Source organism: Somniosus microcephalus, chromosome 4 (assembly GCF_052327205.1).
Source record: "Somniosus microcephalus isolate GS21.2 chromosome 4, FLI_Smic_1.0, whole genome shotgun sequence".
In the NCBI taxonomy this organism is placed as follows: Eukaryota; Metazoa; Chordata; class Chondrichthyes; order Squaliformes; family Somniosidae; genus Somniosus; species Somniosus microcephalus.
Genome location: NC_140990.1, coordinates 58,078,359 through 58,099,839, shown reverse-complemented (window position 1 = coordinate 58,099,839; position 21,481 = coordinate 58,078,359). Strand labels below are relative to the sequence as shown.

At 51.7% G+C, this 21,481-nt stretch overlaps 2 protein-coding genes across 4 annotated transcripts in view; one reads left to right on the top strand and one right to left on the bottom strand.

The window, feature by feature from the left end:
• LOC147118979 (uncharacterized) overlaps positions 1-6,951 on the top strand; it is an 89,026-nt gene extending 82,075 nt beyond the window's left edge. The window contains exon 5 of one of the 2 annotated variants that reach the window (XM_085984725.1): positions 6,181-6,951. In XM_085984725.1, coding sequence (XP_085840851.1) covers positions 6,181-6,790 — 610 coding nt within the window. In that variant the 3' untranslated portion in view covers positions 6,791-6,951. Of the gene's footprint in view, positions 1-5,896 lie in introns of both variants that reach the window. The other variant, XM_085984724.1, reaches the window with a different exon arrangement.
• The window catches only part of LOC147118978 (uncharacterized), a 68,415-nt gene extending 51,891 nt beyond the window's left edge, over positions 1-16,524 (bottom strand). The window contains exons 1-2 of one of the 2 annotated variants that reach the window (XM_085984720.1): positions 16,303-16,524; positions 15-286 (exon numbers count right to left, since the gene is read on the bottom strand). In XM_085984720.1, the coding sequence (XP_085840846.1) occupies positions 15-286; positions 16,303-16,461 (431 nt within the window). In that variant the 5' untranslated portion in view covers positions 16,462-16,524. The remainder of the gene's footprint in view (positions 1-14; positions 287-16,302) is intronic. The other variant, XM_085984718.1, reaches the window with a different exon arrangement.
• Positions 16,525-21,481: the final 4,957 nt, after the last annotated feature.

Sequence of the window (21,481 nt, the reverse complement as noted above, 5' to 3'; positions counted from 1 at the left end):
CAGAACTTTTAAACAGTCTCTCCCCAGTGTGAACTCGCTGGTGTCCCTTCAGCTCCCCGGAGCTTTTAAAGCTCTTCCCACAGTCAGAACATTTAAAGGGTCTCTCGTCAGTGTGAACTCGCTGGTGTACCAGCAGGCTGGAGGACCGAGCGAATCCCTTCCCACACACGGAGCAGGTGAACGGTCTCTCCCCAGTGTGAACTCGCTGATGTACCAGCAGGTGGGATGACTCAGTGAATCCCTTCTCATACTCAGAGCAGATGAACTGCCTCTCCCCAGTGTGTAGCTATTGGTGTCTCTTCAACCCCCCGGAACATTTAAAGCTCTTACCACAGTCAGGACAGTTAAACGGCCTCTCATCAGTGTGAGCTCGCTGGTGTTGCTTCAGTTCCCCGGGGCTTTTAAAGCTCTTCCCACAGTTAGGACACTGAAATGGTCTCTCATCGGTGTGAACTCGCTGGTGTCCCTTCAGATCCTGGGGGCTTTTAAAGCTCTTCCCACAGTCAGAACATTCAAATGGTCCCTCATCAGTGTGAACTCGCTGGTGTCCCTTCAGATCCTGGGGGCTTTTAAAGCTCTTCCCACAGTCAGAACACTGAAATGGTCTCTCCCCAGTGTGAACTAGCTGGTGTGTTTGCAGGTGGGATGAACAAACAATTCCCTTTCCACACACGGAGCAGGTGAATGGACTGCCCCTAGTGCAACTGCGCTATTGAACTTCCAATGCAGACGGGGAACTGAATCCCTTCCCGCCGTCCCCACCTTTACCCAGTTTCTCCCCGGTGTGATGGTGCACGTGTCTCACCAGGTCAAGCAATCGGCGTCCACACATTGAACACTTATGCGGTTTGTCATCGCTGCGATCACTGCTTTCTCCTTCCATGTGCAAAGGCCGATGATATTCAGGTCCTGATGAATCGAGCGACTCTGTCAGGTCTTGACATGACGTTTGGTCTGAGCTTCCCGTCTGTAACTGCTCCACTTCTATAACCTTGTAAAATGAGATCAGAAAAGGATCAGAGGCAAACTGTTGTTTAATTTTCCCCTTTCCGAACCCAGGGGCAGTGAAGCTGATTTTCAGGCTCCAGCTGCTGCACAGGTTGGTTGAAAGGATCAGCAGTAATGGCGGCTGCAATACCCACAAGCCCCCACGCTCCAGAAAGCGCTCTGTTGACTGAGTCCCGCGCATGTGCTCATGGCCCCCGCGCTCTCCCTCCTGCTCCACAATTGCCCGTCCCGATCGGTCCACAACGCGCATGCTCAGCGCACAAAACCCTGCGGTTGGAACATCGGTCATGCATGCGAAGCCGCAACATCTGGTACGTGTGCGTGGCTCAGGTGGGGGCGAGTTGGTGTTTCGCCTCAGCCGCCAGGGAGGTGCGCATGCGCAGGACGACCCAACATTCTGTCAGCAATCACTCCCTCGTTTCTTTAATAAAAACAGAAAATGCTGGAAACACTCAGCAGGTCAGGCAGCACCTGTGGAGAGAGAAGCAGAGTTAACGTTTCAGGTCGATGACCTTTCGTCAGAACTGCTTGTTCTTTAGTGTCAGCTGTGACTCAGTGGGTAGCACTCTCGCCTCTGAGTCAGAAAGTTGTGGGTTCAAGTCCCACTCCAGAGACTTGAGCACAAAAATTAGGCTGACACTCCAGTGCAGCACTGAGGGAGTGCGGCACTGCCGGAGGTGCCGTCTTTCGGATGAGACGTTAAACTGAGGCCCTGTCTGCTCTCTCAGGTGGATGTAAAAGATCCCATGGCATTATTTCAAGAAAGGAAGACTTGCATTTATACAGTGCTTTCATGACCACCAGATGTCTTGAAGTGTTTTACAGCCAATGAAGTGCTACAATGAAGTAGTCACTGTTGTAATGTGGGAAAGAGCAGGGCAGCTATCCCCAGTCTCCTAGCCAATGTTTATCTCTCAATCAACATAAAAAGATAGACTATCTAGTCATTATCACATTGCTGTTTGTGGGAGCTTGCTGTGCGCTAATTGACTGCCGTGTTTCTTACATTACAACAGTGACTGCACTTCAAAAGTACTTCATTGTCTGTAAAACACTTTGGGATGTCCGGTAGTGGTGAAAGGCGCTATATAAATGCAAGTCTTTCTTTCTTCACTGGTCTCACCAGCGACCTCTTCTAGCTGATGGTTGATTGACATTACAAGAGGATTTGAGTACAGAAGTAAAGACGTCTTACTCCAATTCTATAGGGCCTTGGTGAGACCACACCTGGAGTACTGTGTACAATTTCGGTCTCCTTACCTAAGGAAGGATATACTTGCCATAGAGGGAGTGCAACAAAGGTTCACGAGATTGATTCCTGGGATGGCGGGACTGTCGTATGAGAAGAGATTGAGTAAACTAGGCCTGTATTCTCTTGAATTCAGAAGAATGAGAGAAGATCTCATTGAAGCATACACAATTATTACAGGGCTTGATAGGGTGGATGCTGGGAGAATGTTTCCCTTGGCTGGGGAGTCTAGAACCAGGGGCCACAGCCTCAGGATAAAGGGTCGGCCATTCAGGACTGAGATGAGGAGAAATTTCTTCACACAGAGGGTGGTGAATCTTTGGAATTCTCTACCCCGGAGGGCTGTGGAGGCTCAGTCATTGGGTATATTCAAGGCTGAGATAGATTTTTGGACTCTGGGGGAATCAAGGGATATGGGGAATGGAGTTGAGGGCGATGATCAGCCGCGATCTCATTGAATGGTGGAGCAGGCTCGAGGGGCCGAATGGCCACTCCTGCTCCTACTGGGGACAGCGAGAGTCCGCGCATGCACACACGGGACGGCGGTTTGGGCTGAGTCCGACACAGCGACCCCTCCCGGTCGCCAAGGATAATAACCGCGCATGCCCAGAGGACACCAACCCCCTCCCCCACTCCGAGCTGCGCCTGCGCACTCGGATCCTGTCGGACGGAGTCGGCGTGGGGCATTCCGGGAAAAGGCCTTGGTGTCGGTTACAGAGTCGCGATCGGTGACGCAAAGTGAGTTTTCTCCGCTCCGATTGGGTGGAGAATCGCGCGGGGTGGGGGGAGGGGTGGATCGGGAGAGAATAAAGAGAAATAGAAAAACCTGAGAGTCCGCGAGGCCCCGGACCGAGCGGCGTCAGTTGGACGGAGCACGTGATCTCCTCGGGGACACGTGACCCGGGCCCACGGCCTGATTGACGGGAGCTTCCGACCAATAGGGAGCGAGCGGGGCGGGGCTGGAGGAGAGAGCCGGCGGCGGGTCCTCCAACCAATCGGGGAGCCCGAGGGGTGGGACTAGCGCCGGCTGATTTTCTGATCCGCAGGGCAGCGAGTTTCTCCAGTCCCTTGTTCGGGGCCCGGGGCCAGGGGAGGCTGTGGGCCTTTATTCCCCTTATTGGACACAAGGCTCTTTGTCTCACAACACACTGGCTCAGGTTTTAATAGAGACTTTTTAAATTCATGAATAAAAGCAAATAAACCTCGTGCTTCTGTGGAACAAACTTTCTTATATTTTATAGAATCATAGAATGGTCACAGCACAGAAGGAGGCCATTCGGCCCGTCGAGCCCGTGCCGGCTCTCTGCAAGATCACTTCAGCTAGTCCCACTCCCCACCCTTTCCCCGTAACCCTGCAAATTTCTTTACTTCAGGCACTTATCCAATTCCCTTTTGAAAGCCGTGATTGAATCTGCCTCCACCACCCTTTCAGGCAGTGCATTCCAGATCCTAACCACTCGCTGCATAAAAAAGCTTTTCCTCATGTCGCCTTTGGTTCTTCTGCCAATCCCCTTAAATCTGTGTCTTCTGGTTCTCGACCCTTCCGCCAATGGGAACAGTTTCTCTCTATCTACTCTGTCCAGAGCCCTCATGATTTTGAACACCTCCATCAAATCTCCTCTCAACCTTCTCTGCTCTAAGGAGAACCACCCCAGCTTCTCCAGTCTATCCACGTAACTGAAGTCCCTCATCTCTTATCCCTGGAACCATTCTTGTCAATCTTTTCTGCACCCTCTCTAAGGCCTTCACATCCTTCATAAAGTGTGGTGCCCAGAATTGGACACAATACTCCAGTTGAGGCCGAACCAGTGTTTTATAAAGGTTCATCATAACTTCCTTGCTTTTGGACTCTATGCCTCTATTTATAAAGCCCAGGATCCCGTATGCTTTTTTAACCGCTTTCTCAACCTGCCCTGCCACCTTCAATGATTTGTGCACACATACCCCCAGGTCTCTCTGTTCATGCACCCACTTTAGGATTGTACCCTTTAGTTTATATTACCTCTCCTCGTTCTTCCTACCAAAATGTATCACTTCGCACTTTTCTGCGTTAAAGTTTATCTGCCACGTGTCCGCCCATTCCACCAGCCTGTCTATGTCCTCTTGAAGTCTATCACTATCCTCCTCACTGTTCACTATACTTCCAAGTTTTGTGTCATCTGCAAATGTTGAAACTGTGTCCTGTGCACCCAAGTCTAAGTCATTAATATATATCAAGAAAAGCAGTGATCCTAGTACCGACCCCTGGGGAACACCACTGTGTACCTTCCTCCAGTCCGAAAAACAACCGTTCACCACTACTCTCTGTTTTCTGTCACTTTGCCAATTTTGTATCCATGCTGCCACTGTCCCTTTTATTCCAAGGGCTTCAACTTTGCTGGCAAGCCTCTTATGTGGCACTTGTCGAACGCCTTTTGGAAATCCATGTACACCATGTTAACCGCATTGCCCTCATCAACTCTCTCTGTTACCTCATCAAAAACCTCAATCAGAATCAGAGCGGCCGGGCCTGGCGGACGTGCAGCCAGGGCACCGGCTCCAGGAAGCAGCGCCTCCCCCATCCGAGCCGCCACTTCCCGGTTTCTTCAGCCGGTTACAGCGACTCCGACTCGGGACAAAGGACAGGAGCCAGGCTCCCAGAATGGCCCTCGGCCCCGGGGAGCATGCGCACTCTCAGCGGGGAAATCAGCGCGTTGGATGGAGCGGTTTCTGGGGCGTGGGGAATTGTGGGTGCTGCGGCCGCCATTAGTGAGCGGCTGTTGGGAAGAGTTTTATTGCAGGCTGACGGAAGGTAGGTCCCTGGCCGCCTGTGTAGGTCTTTTTGTTGCTTCAGTTTGAGCTGGAGTGGAGATGGAGGAGGAGCTGCTGGGTTTAACCCCCGGTACTTCTGAGCCCAGGAGGACCCAACAATTTCCAATGTGAGACTGTCAGGGGAGACTAGGTTGTTAAACAGACACTGTCCCTACAATGTAAAAGAGTATTGTTTTAGGAACAAGTATTTCTGTACAGGCTTTTAATCCAGTTTACATCTACAGATTTGCTTTAATTCATTCTTGGGATGTGGGCGCCGCTCGCAAGAGCAGCAAATATTGCCAATCCCCAGTTGCCCGTTGAGAAGGGGGTGGTGAGTCGCCTTCTTGAACTCCTGCAGTCCGTGTGGTGAAGGTACTCCCACAATGTTGTTAGATAAGGAGTTCCAGGATTTTGACCCAGTAACGATGAATATGTCTAAGTCAGGATGGTGTGTGACTTGGAGGGGAACTTGGAGATGATGGTGCTCCCATGCAACAGCTGCCCTTGTCCTTCTAGGTGGTGGAGTTTGCCTGTTTGGGATGTTCTGTCAATGTTCTGGTCAAGTTGCTCATGTATAAAGTTCCTTTCCTTCGACCCCTCCCCCCTCTCTCTCTCCTCCCATAGAGGCCAGAGTCGTGTGTAGGCCCAGACCAGGTGGTGGATTCCCTTCCCTGAAGGACATTAGTGAACCAGTTGGATTTTTACGACAATCCAGCAGCTTTCATGGTCACTTTTTTCTGCTGCCGGCCCCACAAATGACCAGATTCATTGAGCTCAATTTCACAACCTGCCTTTGTTTTCTTGTGGATTCCCTCTCACGCACCCTGTTTTATATTAATTTTACAGGGTATTAGAAGGGGAGGATTTACAGACGGTAAGCTCAAAGCAAACATCACGCCAAGATCTGACAGAGTCACTTGACTCATCGTATCGGAATATCACCGGCCTCTGAACATGGAAGCAAAAAGCACCGTTCACAGCGGGGAGAAACCGTACACGTGTTCTGTGTGTGGACGAGGCTTCAGCCAATCATCTGGCCTATCAAGACACAAGCGCAGTCACACCGGGGAGAGGCCATTCACTTGCTCTGAGTGTGGGAAGGGATTCGCTAATTCATCCCACCTACTGAGACACCAGCGAGTTCACACTGGGGAGAGGCCGTTCACCTGCTCTGAATGTGGGAAGGGATTCACTGAGTCATCCAACCTGCTGAATCACCAGCGTGCTCACACTGATGAGAGACCTTTTAACTGCTCAGACTGTGGGAAGTGCTTTAAAAGTTCCAGGGAACTGACATGCCATCAACGTGTTCACACTGGCGAGAGACCGTTCAGGTGCTCTCACTGCGGGACTGGGTTTAGGCAGTCATCTGACCTCACTGTCCACCAGCGCACCCATACTGGAGAGAGGCCGTTCACCTGTTCCATGTGTGGGAAGGGATTCACTCAGTCATCCAACCTGCTGAGACACCAGCGAGTTCACACTGACGAGAGACCGTTCAGATGCTCTCACTGTGGGACTGGGTTCAGGCGATCATCTGAACTCACTGTACACCAGCGCACTCACACTGGGGAGAGGCCGTTCACCTGCTCCGTATGTGGGAAGGGATTCACTCGTTCATCCACCCTGCTGAAACACCAGCGAGTTCACACCGGGGAGAGGCCGTTCACTTGCTCCGTGTGTGGGGAGGGATTCACTCGTTCATCCCACCGGCTGAGACACCAGCGAGTTCACAAGTGACTGCAGGATTCTGCTGTTATTTCTGCTGTTATTGCTGCTGTTAATCACATCCAGGACTGAACCATGTTCATTCTGACAGTTGGGGTTTGTTTCTGCTGATAACTCCTGTAACTGGGCTGGAATTTAATATTCTGGGTAGTTGTCAAATAAATCAGCTTTGTGTTAAACACATTGTTGCAGATTTTCTTCCTTCCCACCTGAGCGTTTAGCATCACCTGGCTGGAGCTCGGAAAGGACAACCTGGGGGAGGATCGTACGGTGGGAACAGAACTTCAGCCTGGACACAGTCCTTCAGGGCCACACTGAGAGGGGCAAATGGTCTTTTTCGTCTCTCTTCACTGACAGCAAAGTCCCCGTGTGAGAAACGTGTCCCAGCCGCTCTCTGCCATGGTTCAGAACTCCTAGGCACGGAACAGAAGGTTCCTTTAGGAATGTACCCCAGTGCTTTTCTTTTAATGGCCTTATCAACCTGTGTCGCTACTTTTAGTGATTTGTGTATCTGTATCCCGGGATCCCTCTGCTCCTTCAACCCATTTAGACTCTTAGGAGGAAAATTCGGTGGCACCCCCTTTGGGTCGCTAACGTCGCCGGGGCTAATTTCAGCCCCCCGAAAAAGTTAGTGCCCCTGCGCATTAAATTCAATGGTAGCGCCCCAAGCAGGAGGCGGGGTGCTACTGGAAGCGCTCCCCTCTTGAGGCGCTACCAGTGAATTTCGCGGCGCTTCGTGTAACAGCGCCACGCCCGTCGGCACATAGCACCGTGTCATAGCAGACCTCCCTCCCTGATTAAAGGGAAGGGGCCTAGTACTGCGCATACCGGGGCCCTGCTGGACCACCGGGGAGCGAGGTGCCGGATCAAGAGCGCCGGGCTGAGCGATCGCGGCTGACACCCCGAAGAAGAAAGGGGAAGGGGGCAGGTGCTGGCAGTCGGCCAAAATTAAAAATTGCCGCCCGACACCTGCCCTGTAAGTGGCGTCGCCGCAGCTGCAGGAACGACCCCTGACCCTGTCGGACATATCGTCCAGCGATAGGTCAGGGGTCGCAACCCAAGGTTGCAGCTGGGGTGCTGCGCATGGCGATGACGTCATTGCCAGCGGTGCAGTGCCGCGGGGCGCTACCGCCGCCGCTAACCTCCCACTGAATATCGCGGGAGGCACAAAGCAACCCAATTTCTCCCCCTTGTCCAAGTAGTGTGTGGCCTCCTTATTCTTCCCACCAAAACACACCACCTCACACTGATCTATAGTGACATTCGTTTGCCAATTACACGCCCATTCTGATATTTATTAATGTCTTCTTGCATTTTGTCTTCCTCAGTATTAACTCTACCTCCCACTTTGGTGTTATCGACAAATTTTGAAATTGTTCTTCTGATTCCCGAGTCCAAATTGTTTCTGAAAATGGTGAACAGTGATCCCAGCACTGATCCCTGTGGAACACCACTTCCCACCTTTTGCCAGTCTGAGTAGCTACTCCTAACCCCTACTCTCTCTTACCTGTTTTGTAACCAGCTTGCTATCCATAAACAGTTTGTAAGATCGACAAGATGACCCAGGTCAGGCTGTGTGGAGTGAAGGGCCAGGCAGCAGAATGGATGGAAAGATGGCTACAAAACAGAAATCAGAGGGTTGGAGTTAAGGGAAGTTTGTTGCGATCTTTCCATCCATTCTGCTGCCTGACCTTTGACTCCACACGGCCTGACCGTGGTCATCTTGTAGACCGTACATACTGCAGACACAGTGCACCAGTGGTGGAGGGGGTGGATATTGAGTCCTGTGGCAGGGGCGCTGATGAAGTGGATTTCTCTGTCCATGCATTTTGAGGCATCGCTAGTGGCGTTTTTCACCTCTTTCCACCTTTAAAAACAACCTTGCTGCCAGTTTATTAAAGCCAATTACAGCCGCTCGGGTGGGACACACCAATAACTGAGGCCTTGTTTCCCTCAGAATGACAGGCCTGAACCCGAGTTAGAAAACATTTAGTAATTAAACCAGACTGGGCGGGGCCTGAGGTGCGAGCCAGTAACGGAAAATTGGTGGCCAGCGTACTTCACACCAGGGCTGAGGACCCGGGGACTCGGGTTTCTGTATCATTTATTAATTTAGTTTATTGCCCAATCTCAATCAGACTGGCGGGTCATCTTGCTGTCAGGCGGAGGCGAGGTTCCCCAGTGGAGGGCTCTCTACGCGGGGGTCCTTCCCTGCACCATTGGGGATCTGGGGTGGAGACTGTTGCAGGGAGCTGTCGTGTGCAACAGTTTTTAAGCTCCTTTCCGGACTCCAAGGCCAGATGTGTTTTTTGCGGCCTTGAGGAGTCCATGGGCCGTGTATATTTTCAGTGTGAGAGGTTGCAGCCCCTGTATAGTTACCTGAAGGGGCTGCTCCTCAACTCTTGGTTACACTTTAGCCCCACGCTCCTAATCTTTGCCCGCCCGGTGCGGAGGGGGGTGGGTAAGTCGGCGGAACATCTCCTGGACCTGCTCTTGGTCCTGGCGAAAACAGCAATTTGTAGGCCCAGGATGGGCGGGGCCCATGGGGGGGTCACTCTGGCTGCCTGCCTCTCCCGTGGTCTTGTCCATGCCCAGGTGGCCCTGGAGAGGGAGCAGGCGGTGTCCACCGGTTCACTTGATACCTTCCTCGACCGGTGGGCACGGAAGGAATCAAGAGGCGATAATCGATCCTCACAATCACATTGTGAATCAATTATTAATTGTGTGTGTGTCACAAATACATTTCTTCTATATTGATACAAACGCTCTACTAGACATGTTAAACTACTAGTTATTTAATCCGGGCTGCAGCTGCTGAAAGGTTGACTGTACTGAGGTTTGTGGCCAGAGCTGGCAGACGTGTTGTTCTGAAGTCTGATGTCTCACACCTGAAGAGTCTGTTTATGTCGTGTTGTAATGACCTTTTTCTGTTGCCTGGTGTCAGAAATAGAAATCAAAGGGAGATGATGCCCCACTCTGTTAATCAACTCTTTGACACATTTCCATGTATTTCCTTTCTTAATTTACAAAGATCACAACTCCATTAGTGACTCCATTGCCAGTCTGCCACTTTTTAGTGAGGCTTGAAAGGATTCGCTGTGAAGCTACACCTGCCCATCTGTCTGTGTGTCGCTGTGTTTGGATTGTTTTAGACAACAGTCCTAATATCACGCCTACATCCATTACAATTTTTGAAATGTTAGATTGTACTTGGAAGAAGTTGAGTTTGAATCTGACAATTCTGAAATTGGGAGCTGTTAATGATTTTTGTTTTTCACATAACTATATAGTGATGTGATCAGTCAAAGCAAATTAAAAGATGCTGCTATTTACTGAACACAACTGAATAATTCTACAAGGATGTTATTGCAGTCTTCCTCAGTATTAACTACACCCCCCAATTTAGTGTCATCTGCAAATTTTGAAATTGTACTTCTGATTCCCAAGTCCAAATCATTCATGTAAATGGTGAACAACAGTGGTCCCAGCACCGATCCCCGTGGAACACCACTTCCCACCTTCCGCCCGTCTTGAATAAATACCTTTAACTCATCCCGTCACTATAACTGGACTTGTCTCCATTCCCGTGCCGAGGGGATTGCTGTACCAGACGGGAGGGGCAACATTTGGGGACTCTCGATTCTCCAGCAATTCCCATTCCCCTTCTTTCTGGTGGATAATGGAGGTGCCACTGTGTGTAATGTGCAAGTCAGTAAGAATTGTCAGCGAGGATTAATCAGCACTTTCTAATTGGAGATGTTAATCAGTGGAACCTTTCAGATGCTGAATTGTCGATTTTGTGCCAACTTAGGATTGAAGTAAAAGTTCATAATATTATTGTAAAATAATTTCTGATAAGAGTCCCTGAATTAAGGGGAAAGATCACAGATAGCAGTTCTTAAAGGGACACTGCAGCCCCGAGAATACAATCAGCCATATATCCAGAATATTAAACTCCAGCCCAGTTATAGGGTTATTAACATCAGCAGAATCATAGAAAGTTACAGCACGGAAGGTCGTCATTTCACCCCATCGTGTCCGCGCTGGCCGACAAAGAGCTCTCCAGCCTAATCCCACTTTCCAACTCTTGGTCCGTAGCCCTGTAGGTTGCGGCACTTCAAGTGCACATCCAAGCACTTTTTAAATGTGAGGGTTTCTGCCTCTACCACCCTTTCAGGCAGTGAGTTCCAGACCCCCACCACCCTCTGGGTGAAGACATTTCCCCTCAAATCCCCTCCAAACCTCCTACCAATTACTTTAAATCTATGCCCCCTTGTTGTTGACCCCTCTGCTAAGGGAAATAGGTCCTTCCTGTCCACTCTTTCTCGAGGGGCCAAATGACCTACTCCTGCTCCTATGTCTTATGTCCTTATTCTAGGCCCCTCATTTTTATACACCTCAATAAGGTCTCCCCTCAGTCTCAACTGTACCAAAGAAAACAGCCCCAGCCTATCCAATCTTTCCTCGCAGCTAAAATTCTCCAGTCCTGGTAACATCCTCATAAATCTCCTCTGTACCCTCTCTGGTGCAACCACATTGTTCCTGTAATGTGGTGACCAGAACTTCACGCAGTACACTGGAGCTGTGGCCTAACTAGTGTGTTATACAGTTCGAGCATAATCTCTCTGCTCTTGTATTCTATGCCTCAGTTAATAAAGGCAAGAATCAGAAACAAACCCCAACTGTTCACTCCTGGATGTGATTAACAGCAGCAATAACAGCAGAATTAAAACCCTGCTGTCACTTGTGAACTCACTGGTGTCTCAGCAGGTTCAATGATGGATTAAATCCCTTCTCACACACCGAACAGGTGAACGGCCTCTCCCCAGTGTGAATTCGCTGGTGTGTCAAGCTCGGATGAATGAGTGAATCGCTTTCAACACACAGAGCAGGTGCATAGCCTCTCCCCGGTGTGAACTCGCTGGTTTGTCAGCAGGTGGGATAAGTGAATGTGATGAAATATTCCATTCATCACTGCCTGTGACTGTGGTTGGTTTCAGGTTTCCCCTCACCATTGTATTGCCTGTGACTGGTTGGTTTCAGGTTTCTCCTCACCATTGTATTGTATATTGGAATGTATGGAATGTGTTGTGTGTAGGGCTCCGCCCATACCTGGCCTCTATGTAAGCCAGCTCAGTCTGGCCTCATATCCAGTACTGCAGAGCTCCAGATGGACGATACCTCTCTGCACTGCGTGTTATCTTCTAAGTTAATAAAAGCCTTGTTTTGTTCCGCTAACATCGAGTCTCGGGATTATTGAGGCACATCAATTTTATTAACTTATTTTTCAACACAATGGATCAACTCCTGAAACCCGAACGTTTGGATTTGGATCAGCATGCTCCGGACGCATCAGCACGCTTCGGACACTGGTTTATGTGTATGGAATTCTTCCTGGACAATTCCGCAGCCGTCAAAGACGCTACGGACGCTGTGAGTATGAAACTCGGAATTCTGCGGAATTGGGTAAGCCACCGGGTTTACCCCCTCATCCAAGACGCCGACACGTACCTGGCCGCCTGCGACATCTTAAAGGCGCATTACCAGCAGCCTACGAATGAGGTGTATGCTAGGCATCTGCTCGCCACTCGCGCACAGCGACCTGGGGAATCGGTGGAGGAGTTCCTAGGCACCCTGAAAATGCTTGGCAAAGACTGCAAGTGCCGAGATGTAAAAGCCGCAGTGTACACCGACGAGCTTGTTCACGATGCCTTCATCACAGGCCTCAGCTCCACTTACATCCGGCAAAGATTGCTGGAAAAAACGGGATTGGACCTGAAACAGGCTGCGGACACCGCGCGATCCCTGGATGTGGCCCAGAGAAACTCGGACGCCTACTCTTCAGCCTGCGCCGTCCACGCCGCCACGTGTGCACCAAGGGCACCGCCATCTTGGAAGGCATCTTCCTCGCCCGGCAGCCCGACACCGTCGGGGCCCCGCTCTCCCCCCAGAAGCCCTACGACAGCCGCGACGCGTCGGGGACCCAACTGCTACTTCTGCGGGCAGCCAAAGCACACCAGAAACCTGTGCCCGGCGAAAGGCACCACCTGCTTTAAGTGCGGTAAGAAGGGGCACTTCGGGAAGGTGTGCAGAGGGAACCCCGCCGGAAAACCAAAACCCGCCACCGCCGCGTGTGCGCCGTGGGAGCGGCCATCTTGGACGCCATCTTGCCCGACCTCGTGGGGTCCGCCATCTTGTGAGCAGACAGCGTGGACGCTATCTTGTCTCGATCAGGGCCCTACAGTGGCATCGGTCACAGTGGACCAGACCAGCCCCACCCGCTATCCAAATCAATGGTGGACATCGAGGTAAATGGGTGCCGGGTTAAATGTTTAATTGACAGCGGAAGCACGGAGAGTTTTATCCACCCTGAACTGGCACAACAACTCTCCCTAAAGGTGGTCCCTACTCGGGGTACCATCTCTATGGCTGATAAAACCCAGACATCGACCATTCTGGGTTACAGCACGGTACAATTGTCCGTTAACGGGACTGTATACGATAATTTTAAAGTATTAATCATGAAGAATCTATGCGCGAGCGTGATCTTGGGCCTGGATTTCCAGTGCAACCACCAAAGCATCACGCTCAAGTACGGTGGGTCCCAGCCGCCCCTCACAGTGTGCAGCCTGGCTACCCTGAAGGTAAAGCCGCCTTCGCTTACCTTACCCCTAACTGCCGGCCAATAGCGACCAAAAGCAGGAGGTACAGCTGGGAGGACAGGCGGTTTATCGCGACCGAGGTAGACAGGCTCCTGAAAGAGCGCATTATTGAATGCAGCAATAGCCCGTGGCGCGCCCAAGTGGTGGTGGTAAGGGGTAGCGAGAAGAAACGGATGGTGATCGACTATAGCCAAACGATCAACAGGTACACCCAACTAGACGCCTACCCGCTACCCCGCATATCAGAAATGGTGAACCAAATCGCCCAATACCGGGTGTTCTCCACCATCGACCTCAAGTCAGCGTACCACCAGCTCCCTATCAGACCAGAGGACCGCCCGTACACCGCCTTCGAGGCGAACGGACACCTCTACCAATTCCTCAGAGTCCCCTTTGGGGTGACGAATGGGGTCTCGGTCTTCCAGAGGGAGATGGATCGCATGGTCGATGACCACCACTTGCAGGCAACCTTCCCCTACCTCGACAACGTCACCATCTGCGGTCACAACCAGCAGGATCACGACTCGAACCTCGAGAGGTTCCTGAAAACCGCACAAAAACTCAACCTCACCTACAACGAGGACAAGTGCATTTTCAACACCACGCGCCTCTGCATACTAGGCAGCGTGGTGGAGAATGGGGAAATCGGACCAGACCCCGACCGATTGCGCCCCCTACGGGAGCTGCCCCTGCCCAACACTCCCAAAGCCCTGAAAAGGTGCCTGGGGTTACTTTCTTATTATTCCCAATGGGTCCCCAACTACTCCGACAAAGCCCGCCCCCTCTTGAAAGCATCCTCTTTTCCGCTCTCTGCTGAGGCCCACGCCACCTTCAAAAGCATTAAGCAGGATATTGAGCAGGCCACGCTACAGGCAGTGGACGAGAACACTCCATTTCAAGTGGAAAGTGATGCGTCTGACTTTGCCTTGGCGGCCACCCTCAACCAGGCAGGGCGGCCCGTAGCTTTCTTCTCGAGGACCCTCCAAGGGCCCAAGATCAGACACTCCTCCGTGGAAAAGGAGGCCCAAGCCATCGTGGAGGCAGTGCGCCACTGGCGCCACTACCTAGCCGGCAAACGCTTCACCCTACTTACCGACCAGCGGTCGGTAGCGTTTATGTTCAATAATAAACAGAGGGGGAAGATCAAAAACGATAAGATTCTTAGGTGGCGGATCGAGCTCTCCACCTTCGAGTATGACATCATTTACCAGCCAGGGGCCCTTAACGAATCCCCAGATGCCCTCTCACGAGGGATGTGTGCCAGCGCCACCGGGGATCGGCTACAGACCCTCCACAACGTCCTCTGCCACCCAGGGGTCATGCAGCTGTTCCACTTCATAAAGTCCCGCAACTTACCCTACTCGATTGAGGAAGTTCGGTCTCTGACCAGGAACTGCCGCACTTGCGCTGAGTGCAAGCCTCGGTTCTACCACCCTGATAGAGCCCACTTAATCAAAGCTACATGGCCCTTTGAGCGGCTCAGCTTAGATTTCAAGGGCCCCCTCCCGTCCGTCGACCGCAATGTTTACTTCCTGAACATTGTGGACGAATACTCCCGGTTCCCATTCGCCTTCCCCTGCCCAGACATGACCAGCGCCACGGTCATTAAATGCCTCAACAGCCTGTTCTGCCTGTTCGGTATGCTGAGCTACATCCGCACGGATAGGGGGGCGTCCTTCATGAGTGAAGAGCTACGCCAGTACATGCTGTCCAGGGGTATCGCCACGAGCCGTACCACCAGCTACAACCCCCGGGGTAACGGTCAAGTGGAGCGAGAGAACGGGACAGTATGGAAAGCTGTCACTCTAGCTCTAAGGACCAAGGGCCTCCCTATCTCCCGCTGGCAGGAAGTCCTCTCAGATGTGCTCCATTCGATACGGTCGCTATTGTGTACTGCCACTAATGCCACGCCTCATGAACGAATGTTTAGCTTTCCCCGGAAATCCACCTCAGGCGTATCCATGCCATCATGGCTCTCCACCCCAGGTCCGGTATTCGTGCGAAGGCATGTGAGGGGCCATAAGACGGACTCTCTCGTGGAGCCAGTGCACCTACTCCACGCCAACCCCCAATACGCGTATGTCCGGCACGCCGACGGAAGGGAGGACACCGTGTCAATAAAAGACGTCGCCCCAACCGGTAACGACAACAACCACGGCAATAGCAGCAACAACGACCACAGCAACTCTTACCCACCCACTACTCTTTCATCACCCCCGGAAGAACATCGACCAACGGCACCCCCACCAACTACCCCTTCAACAACCCTGGCGGCACCCCCGGCAGAGACCCAGGAGGCCACCGGGGACACCCAGCCGACACCCGCGACACCACAACAGCCACGTCGGTCGCAGAGGACTACCAAACCCCCGAACAGACTAAATCTATAGAAGGGGTGAATGTGATGAAATATTCCATTCATCACTGCCTGTGACTGTGGTTGGTTTCAGGTTTCCCCTCACCATTGTATTGCCTGTGACTGTGGTTGGTTTCAGGTTTCTCCTCACCATTGTATTGTATATTGGAATGTATGGAATGTGTTGTGTGTAGGGCTCCGCCCATACCTGGCCTCTATGTAAGCCAGCTCAGTCTGGCCTCATATCCAGTACTGCAGAGCTCCAGATGGAAGATACCTCTCTCCACTGCGTGTTATCTTCTAAGTTAATAAAAGCCTTGTTTTGTTCCGCTAACATCGAGTCTCGGGATTATTGAGGCACATCAGTGAATGAATCCCTTCCCACACACTAAGCAGGTGAACGACCTCTCCCCAGTGTGAATTTGCTGGTTTAGTATGAGGTTGGCTGACTGCTTGAACCTCTTCCCACAGTGAGTGCAGCTGAATGGTCTCTCGTCAGTATGAACTCGCTGATGTGTCTGCAGAATGGATGAGTGAGTGAATCCCTTCCCACATGCGGAGCAGGTGAATGGCCTCTCCACCGTGTGACTGCATTCATGATTTTTCAGCTCAGATGGGTAATTGAATCGCTTCCCACAGTCCCCACATTTCCAGGGTTTCTCCATGGTGCGGGTGTTCTTGTGTCTCTCCAGGTTGGACGATCGGTTGAAGCCTCATTCACACACAGAACACGTGTACTGTTTCTTCCCGCTGTGAACAGTGCGATGTTTTTTAGGCTGTGTAACTGGTTAAAGCTTTTTCCACAGACAGTGCACTGGAACGCTCTCACTTGGGTGTGTGTGTCTCGGTGCTTTTCCAGTCACACTGATGTTTGAAATCTTTCCCCACAGACAGAACAGACAAACATTTCTCCTTCCACATTCAAAGGCCGATGATATTCAGGTCCTGATGAATGGAGTGACTCTGTCAGATCTTGATGTGATATTTGGTCTGAGTTTGCGGTGTGTAAATGCTGCCCTTCTCACTGCCTGTAAAAGGAGTTTACAAAAGTCATCACTCTGAGTCTAGGATAGAAATTGACAAGATTCTCTCCTCCTGGTTCCTGGCCAAGGGGGCCGTGCATGCGCTCTGCTGCCCCGAGCCCCTCAAGATGGCGGCCGTTACCCCGGGCCTGTCACCGGGGCAAACGCCCGGCCCGGAGGCTCTTATTCGGGGTCTGAGGCCCACACCGGGTTTGTGTGAAGCGGATAATGTTGAGTGTTTTAATAATGGGGCCTGGGGCCGCACTCGGGGTGTGAGCAGCCCGCGTCCCCCCGGGGTTCATGAACCCGCTCCCTGAGCTCGGGGTGTGAATGGCCCGCGTCCCCCCGGGGTTCATGAAGCCGCTCCCTGAGCTCGGGGTGTGAGCAGTCCGCGTCCCCCCGGGATTCATGAACCTGCTCCATGAGCTCGGGGTGTGAGCGGCCCGCGTCCCCCCGGGGTTCATGAACCCGCTCCCTGAGCTCGGGGTGTGAGCGGCCCGCGTCCCCCGGGGGTTCATGAACCCGCTCCCTGAGCTCGGCGTGTGAGCAGCCAGCGTCCCCCCGGGGTTCATGAACCCGCTCCCTGAGCTCGGGGTGTGAGCGGCCCGCGGCCCCCCGGGGTTCATGGACCCGCTCCTGAGCTCTCTCACCTGATGTGTCAGCGGCTGCTGCCAAAGGTCGCGCATGCTCAGCTCACACTGCCCGGGTGATTGACGGGAGCTTGGACCAATAGGAAGAGCGTAGCGGGGTTGGAGGACCGAGCGGGCAGCGGGTCCTCCAACCAATCGGAGTGTGTGAGGGGCGGGGCTTGACCTTTAAACCAGAACAACAGAATGTGAGCGGACCTTGGCAGCAGCCGCTGATACATCAGGTGAGAGAGCTCAGGAGCGGATCCATGAACCCCGGGGGGACGCGGGCCGCTCACACCCCGAGCTCGGGGAGCGGGTTCATGAACCCCGGGGGGACGCGGGCCGCTCACACCCCGAGCTCAGGGAGCGGGTTCATGAACCCCGGGGGGATGCGGGACGCTCACACCCCGAGCTCAGGGAGCGGGTTCATGAACCCCGGGGGGGGACGCGTGCTGCACACACCCCGAGTGCGGCCCCAGGCCCCATTATTAAAACACCCAACATTATCCGCCCGCCGCTTCCCGGTTTCTCCCGATTCGCTCAGCAAAGGGGCCCCGCGCCAAACTCCGTGACAGACAGGAAGTCAGGGAGCGTCTGTAAATGGAGGAGGAATGGTGACTGATCAGGGAGCGTATGTAAATGGAGGAGAAATGGTGACTGGTCAGGGAGCGTCTGTAAATGGAGGAGGAATGGTGACTGGTCAGGGAGCGTCTGTAAATGTAGGAAAAATGGTGACTGGTCAGGGAGCGTATGTAAATGGAGGAGAAATGCTGACTGATCAGGGAGCATCTGTAAATGGAGGAGAAATGGTGACTGGTCAGGGAGCGTCTGTAAATGGAGGAGAAATGGTGACTGGTCAGGGAGCGTCTGTAAATGGAGGAGAAATGGTGACTGGTCAGGGAGCGTCTGTAAATGGAGGAGAAATGGTGACTGGTCAGGGAGCGTCTGTAAATGGAGGAGAAATGGTGACTGGTCAGGGAGCGTCTGTAAATGGAGGAGAAATGGTGACTGGTCAGGGAGCGTCTGTAAATGGAGGAGAAATTATTCCTTATTTTGGGGCTTGGTTTGTGTGAATAAATATATCACTAATTTGAATTAGACTCTTCTCTGTGACCCAACTCATGTAAATACTGTCTGGAAAGGGGCCGGACTCTCAGGAGGCTCCACACCGCTGGCTGCTCGTGTGTAAGTGATCTCCCGTCAGATTAATGTGTGTCTGCTGTGGGTGTTTTTAACAAAGTGTCCAAAGCAGTTCATAAGGTGGGGAACCAGTGAGTGTAGAACTGAACTCAGCCAGAGTCAGCACCTTCAGGGGAGGAGAGGGAGGGGAACCAGTGAGTGTAGAACTGAACCCAGCCAGAGTCAGCACCTTCAGGGGAGGAGAGGGAGAGGAACCAGTGAGTGTAGTACGGAACCCAGCCAGAGTCAGCACCTTCAGGGGAGGAGAGGGAGGGGAACCAGTGAGTGTAGAACTGAACCCAGCCAGAGTCAGCACCTTCAGGGGAGGAGAGGGAGAGGAACCAGTGAGTGTAGAACTGAACCCAGCCAGAGTCAGCACCTTCAGGGGAGGAGAGGGAGAGGAACCAGTGAGTGTAGTACGGAACCCAGCCCGAGTCAGCACCTTCAGGGGAGGGAGAGAAGTTGACTGAAAGGAAAAATGTTGCAGATGGTGCGATGGGTTTGGATTTCAGCACAGGGAGGAGGGAGAGTGTGTGGGACGGGGATTTACAGCTTTGGGGGAACAAGAGAGGAAAGAATGTTGCATAGAAACTAGAATTGTCTGTTCTGAATTTCTAACCTATACTTACAGTGATGACTTTAGCAAACTCCTTTTACAGGGTATTCGAAGGGGAGGATTTGCAGATGGGAAACTCAAACCAATCATCAGGTCAAGATCTGACAGTCACTCGATTCATCTGCACCTGAATATCATCGGCCTTTGAATGTGGAAGGAGAAATATTTGCCAGTTCTGTCTGTGGGAAAAGATTTCAAACATCAGTGTGACTGGAAAAGCACCGAGACACACACACCCCAGTGAGAGTGTTCCAGTGCACTGACTGTGGAAAGAGCTTTAACCAGTTACACAGCCTGAAAAAACATCACACCGTTCACAGCGAGGAGAAACCGTACATGTGTTCTGTGTGTGGACGAGGGTTTAGCTGATTATCCAACCTGGAGAGACACAAGGACACCCGCACCACGGAGAAACCGTGGAAATGTGGGGACTGTGAGAAGGGATTCAATTACCCGTCCCAGCTGTAATCTCATCGGCGCAGTCACACTGGGGAGAGGCCGTTCACCAGCTCCGTATGTGAGAAGGGCTTCACTAATTCATCTCACCTGCTGAGACACCAGCGAGTTCACACTGACAAGAGACTTTTTAGTTGCTCCCATTGTGCGAACTGTTTTAAAAGCTCTGAGGAACTGATTCAACACCATCGAGTTCACACTGACGATAAGCCATTCAGTTGCTCTCACTGTGGGAAGAGATTCAAGCTGTCATCCAATCTCATTGTACACCAGCGCACTCACACTGGGGAGAGGCCATTCACTTGCTGTATGTGTGGGAAGAGATTCACTAAATCATACAACCTGCTGACACACCAGCGAGTTCACACTGGGGAGAGGCCGTTCACCTGCTCCGTGTGTGGGAAGGGATTCACTCAGTCATCCCACTTGCTGACACACCAGCGAGTTCACAAGTGACTGCAGGGGTTGGATTCTGCTCTTCTTGCTGCTGTTAATCACATCCAGGACTGATCATCTGACAGTTGGGGTTTGTTTCTGCTGATGTTAATAACCTTATAACTGGGCTGGAGTTTAATATTCTGGATATATAACTGATTGTGTTCTCCGGGCTGCAGTGTGCCTTAGAGAACTGCTGTCTGTGATCTTTCCCCTTAATTCAGGGACTCTCATCAGAAATTTGTTTACAATAAAATTAGACATTTTACTTCAACCCTTTAATAATCTTTGGTACAATTCAGTGTTTGAAAAGTTCCGCTGATTAACATCTCCAATTAGAAAGTGCTGATTAATCCTTGCTGACAATTCTTACTGACCTGCACATTACACACAGTGGCACCTCCATTATCCACCAGAAAGAAGGGGAATGGGAATTGGTGGAGAATCGAGAGTCCCCAAATGTTGCCCCTCCCGTCTGGTACAGCAATCCCCTCGGCACGCGAAGGGAGACAAGTCCATTCCAAGTAACAGGCTGAGTATCATCAGCCCTTTGAATGTGGAAGGAGGAATGTTTGTCTGTTCTGTCTGTGGGAAAATATTTCAAACATCATTGTGACTGGAAAAGCAGTGCGACACGCCCAAGTGAGAGTGTTCCAGTGCACTGACTGTGGAAAGAGCTTTAACCAGTTACACAACCTGAAAAAACATTGCACCATTCACAGCGGGGAGAAACCGTACACGTGTTCTGTGTGTGGACGAGGCTTCAACTGATCATCCAACCTGGAGAGTCACAATGACACCCGCACCATAGAGAAACCGTGTATATGTTGGGTCTGCAGGAAGGGATTCAATTACCCGTCTGAGCTGGAAATTCATCGACACACTCGCACCGGGAGAATCCTTTCACCTACTCTGTTTGTGGGAAGGGGTTCAGTCTATCATCCAACCTGCTGAGACACCAGCGACTTCACAAGTGACTGCAGGGTTTGGATTCTGTTGTTATTGCTGCTGTTAATCACATCCAGGACTGAACCATGTTCATTCGGACAGTTGGGGTTTGTTTCAGCTGATGTTAGTAACCCCTATAACTGGGCTGGAGTTTAATCTGTATCAATGTCAAATAAATGAGCTTTGATTCACACACACGCAGTGTGTCGAGTCCTTGATATCTCGACAATAAGACGAGCTGATTGAGGACTTGTTACAAACTGAGTGGAATCCATCTGAGAACGGAGTTCCCACAACTTGTTAAAAGATGGATCTACAAGATGTCCAAGTCTGACAGGACAGAAAATTCTATTATATCACAGGGTCCACTTCAACCCTCCAGGGCAGTGAGCCCCTGTAA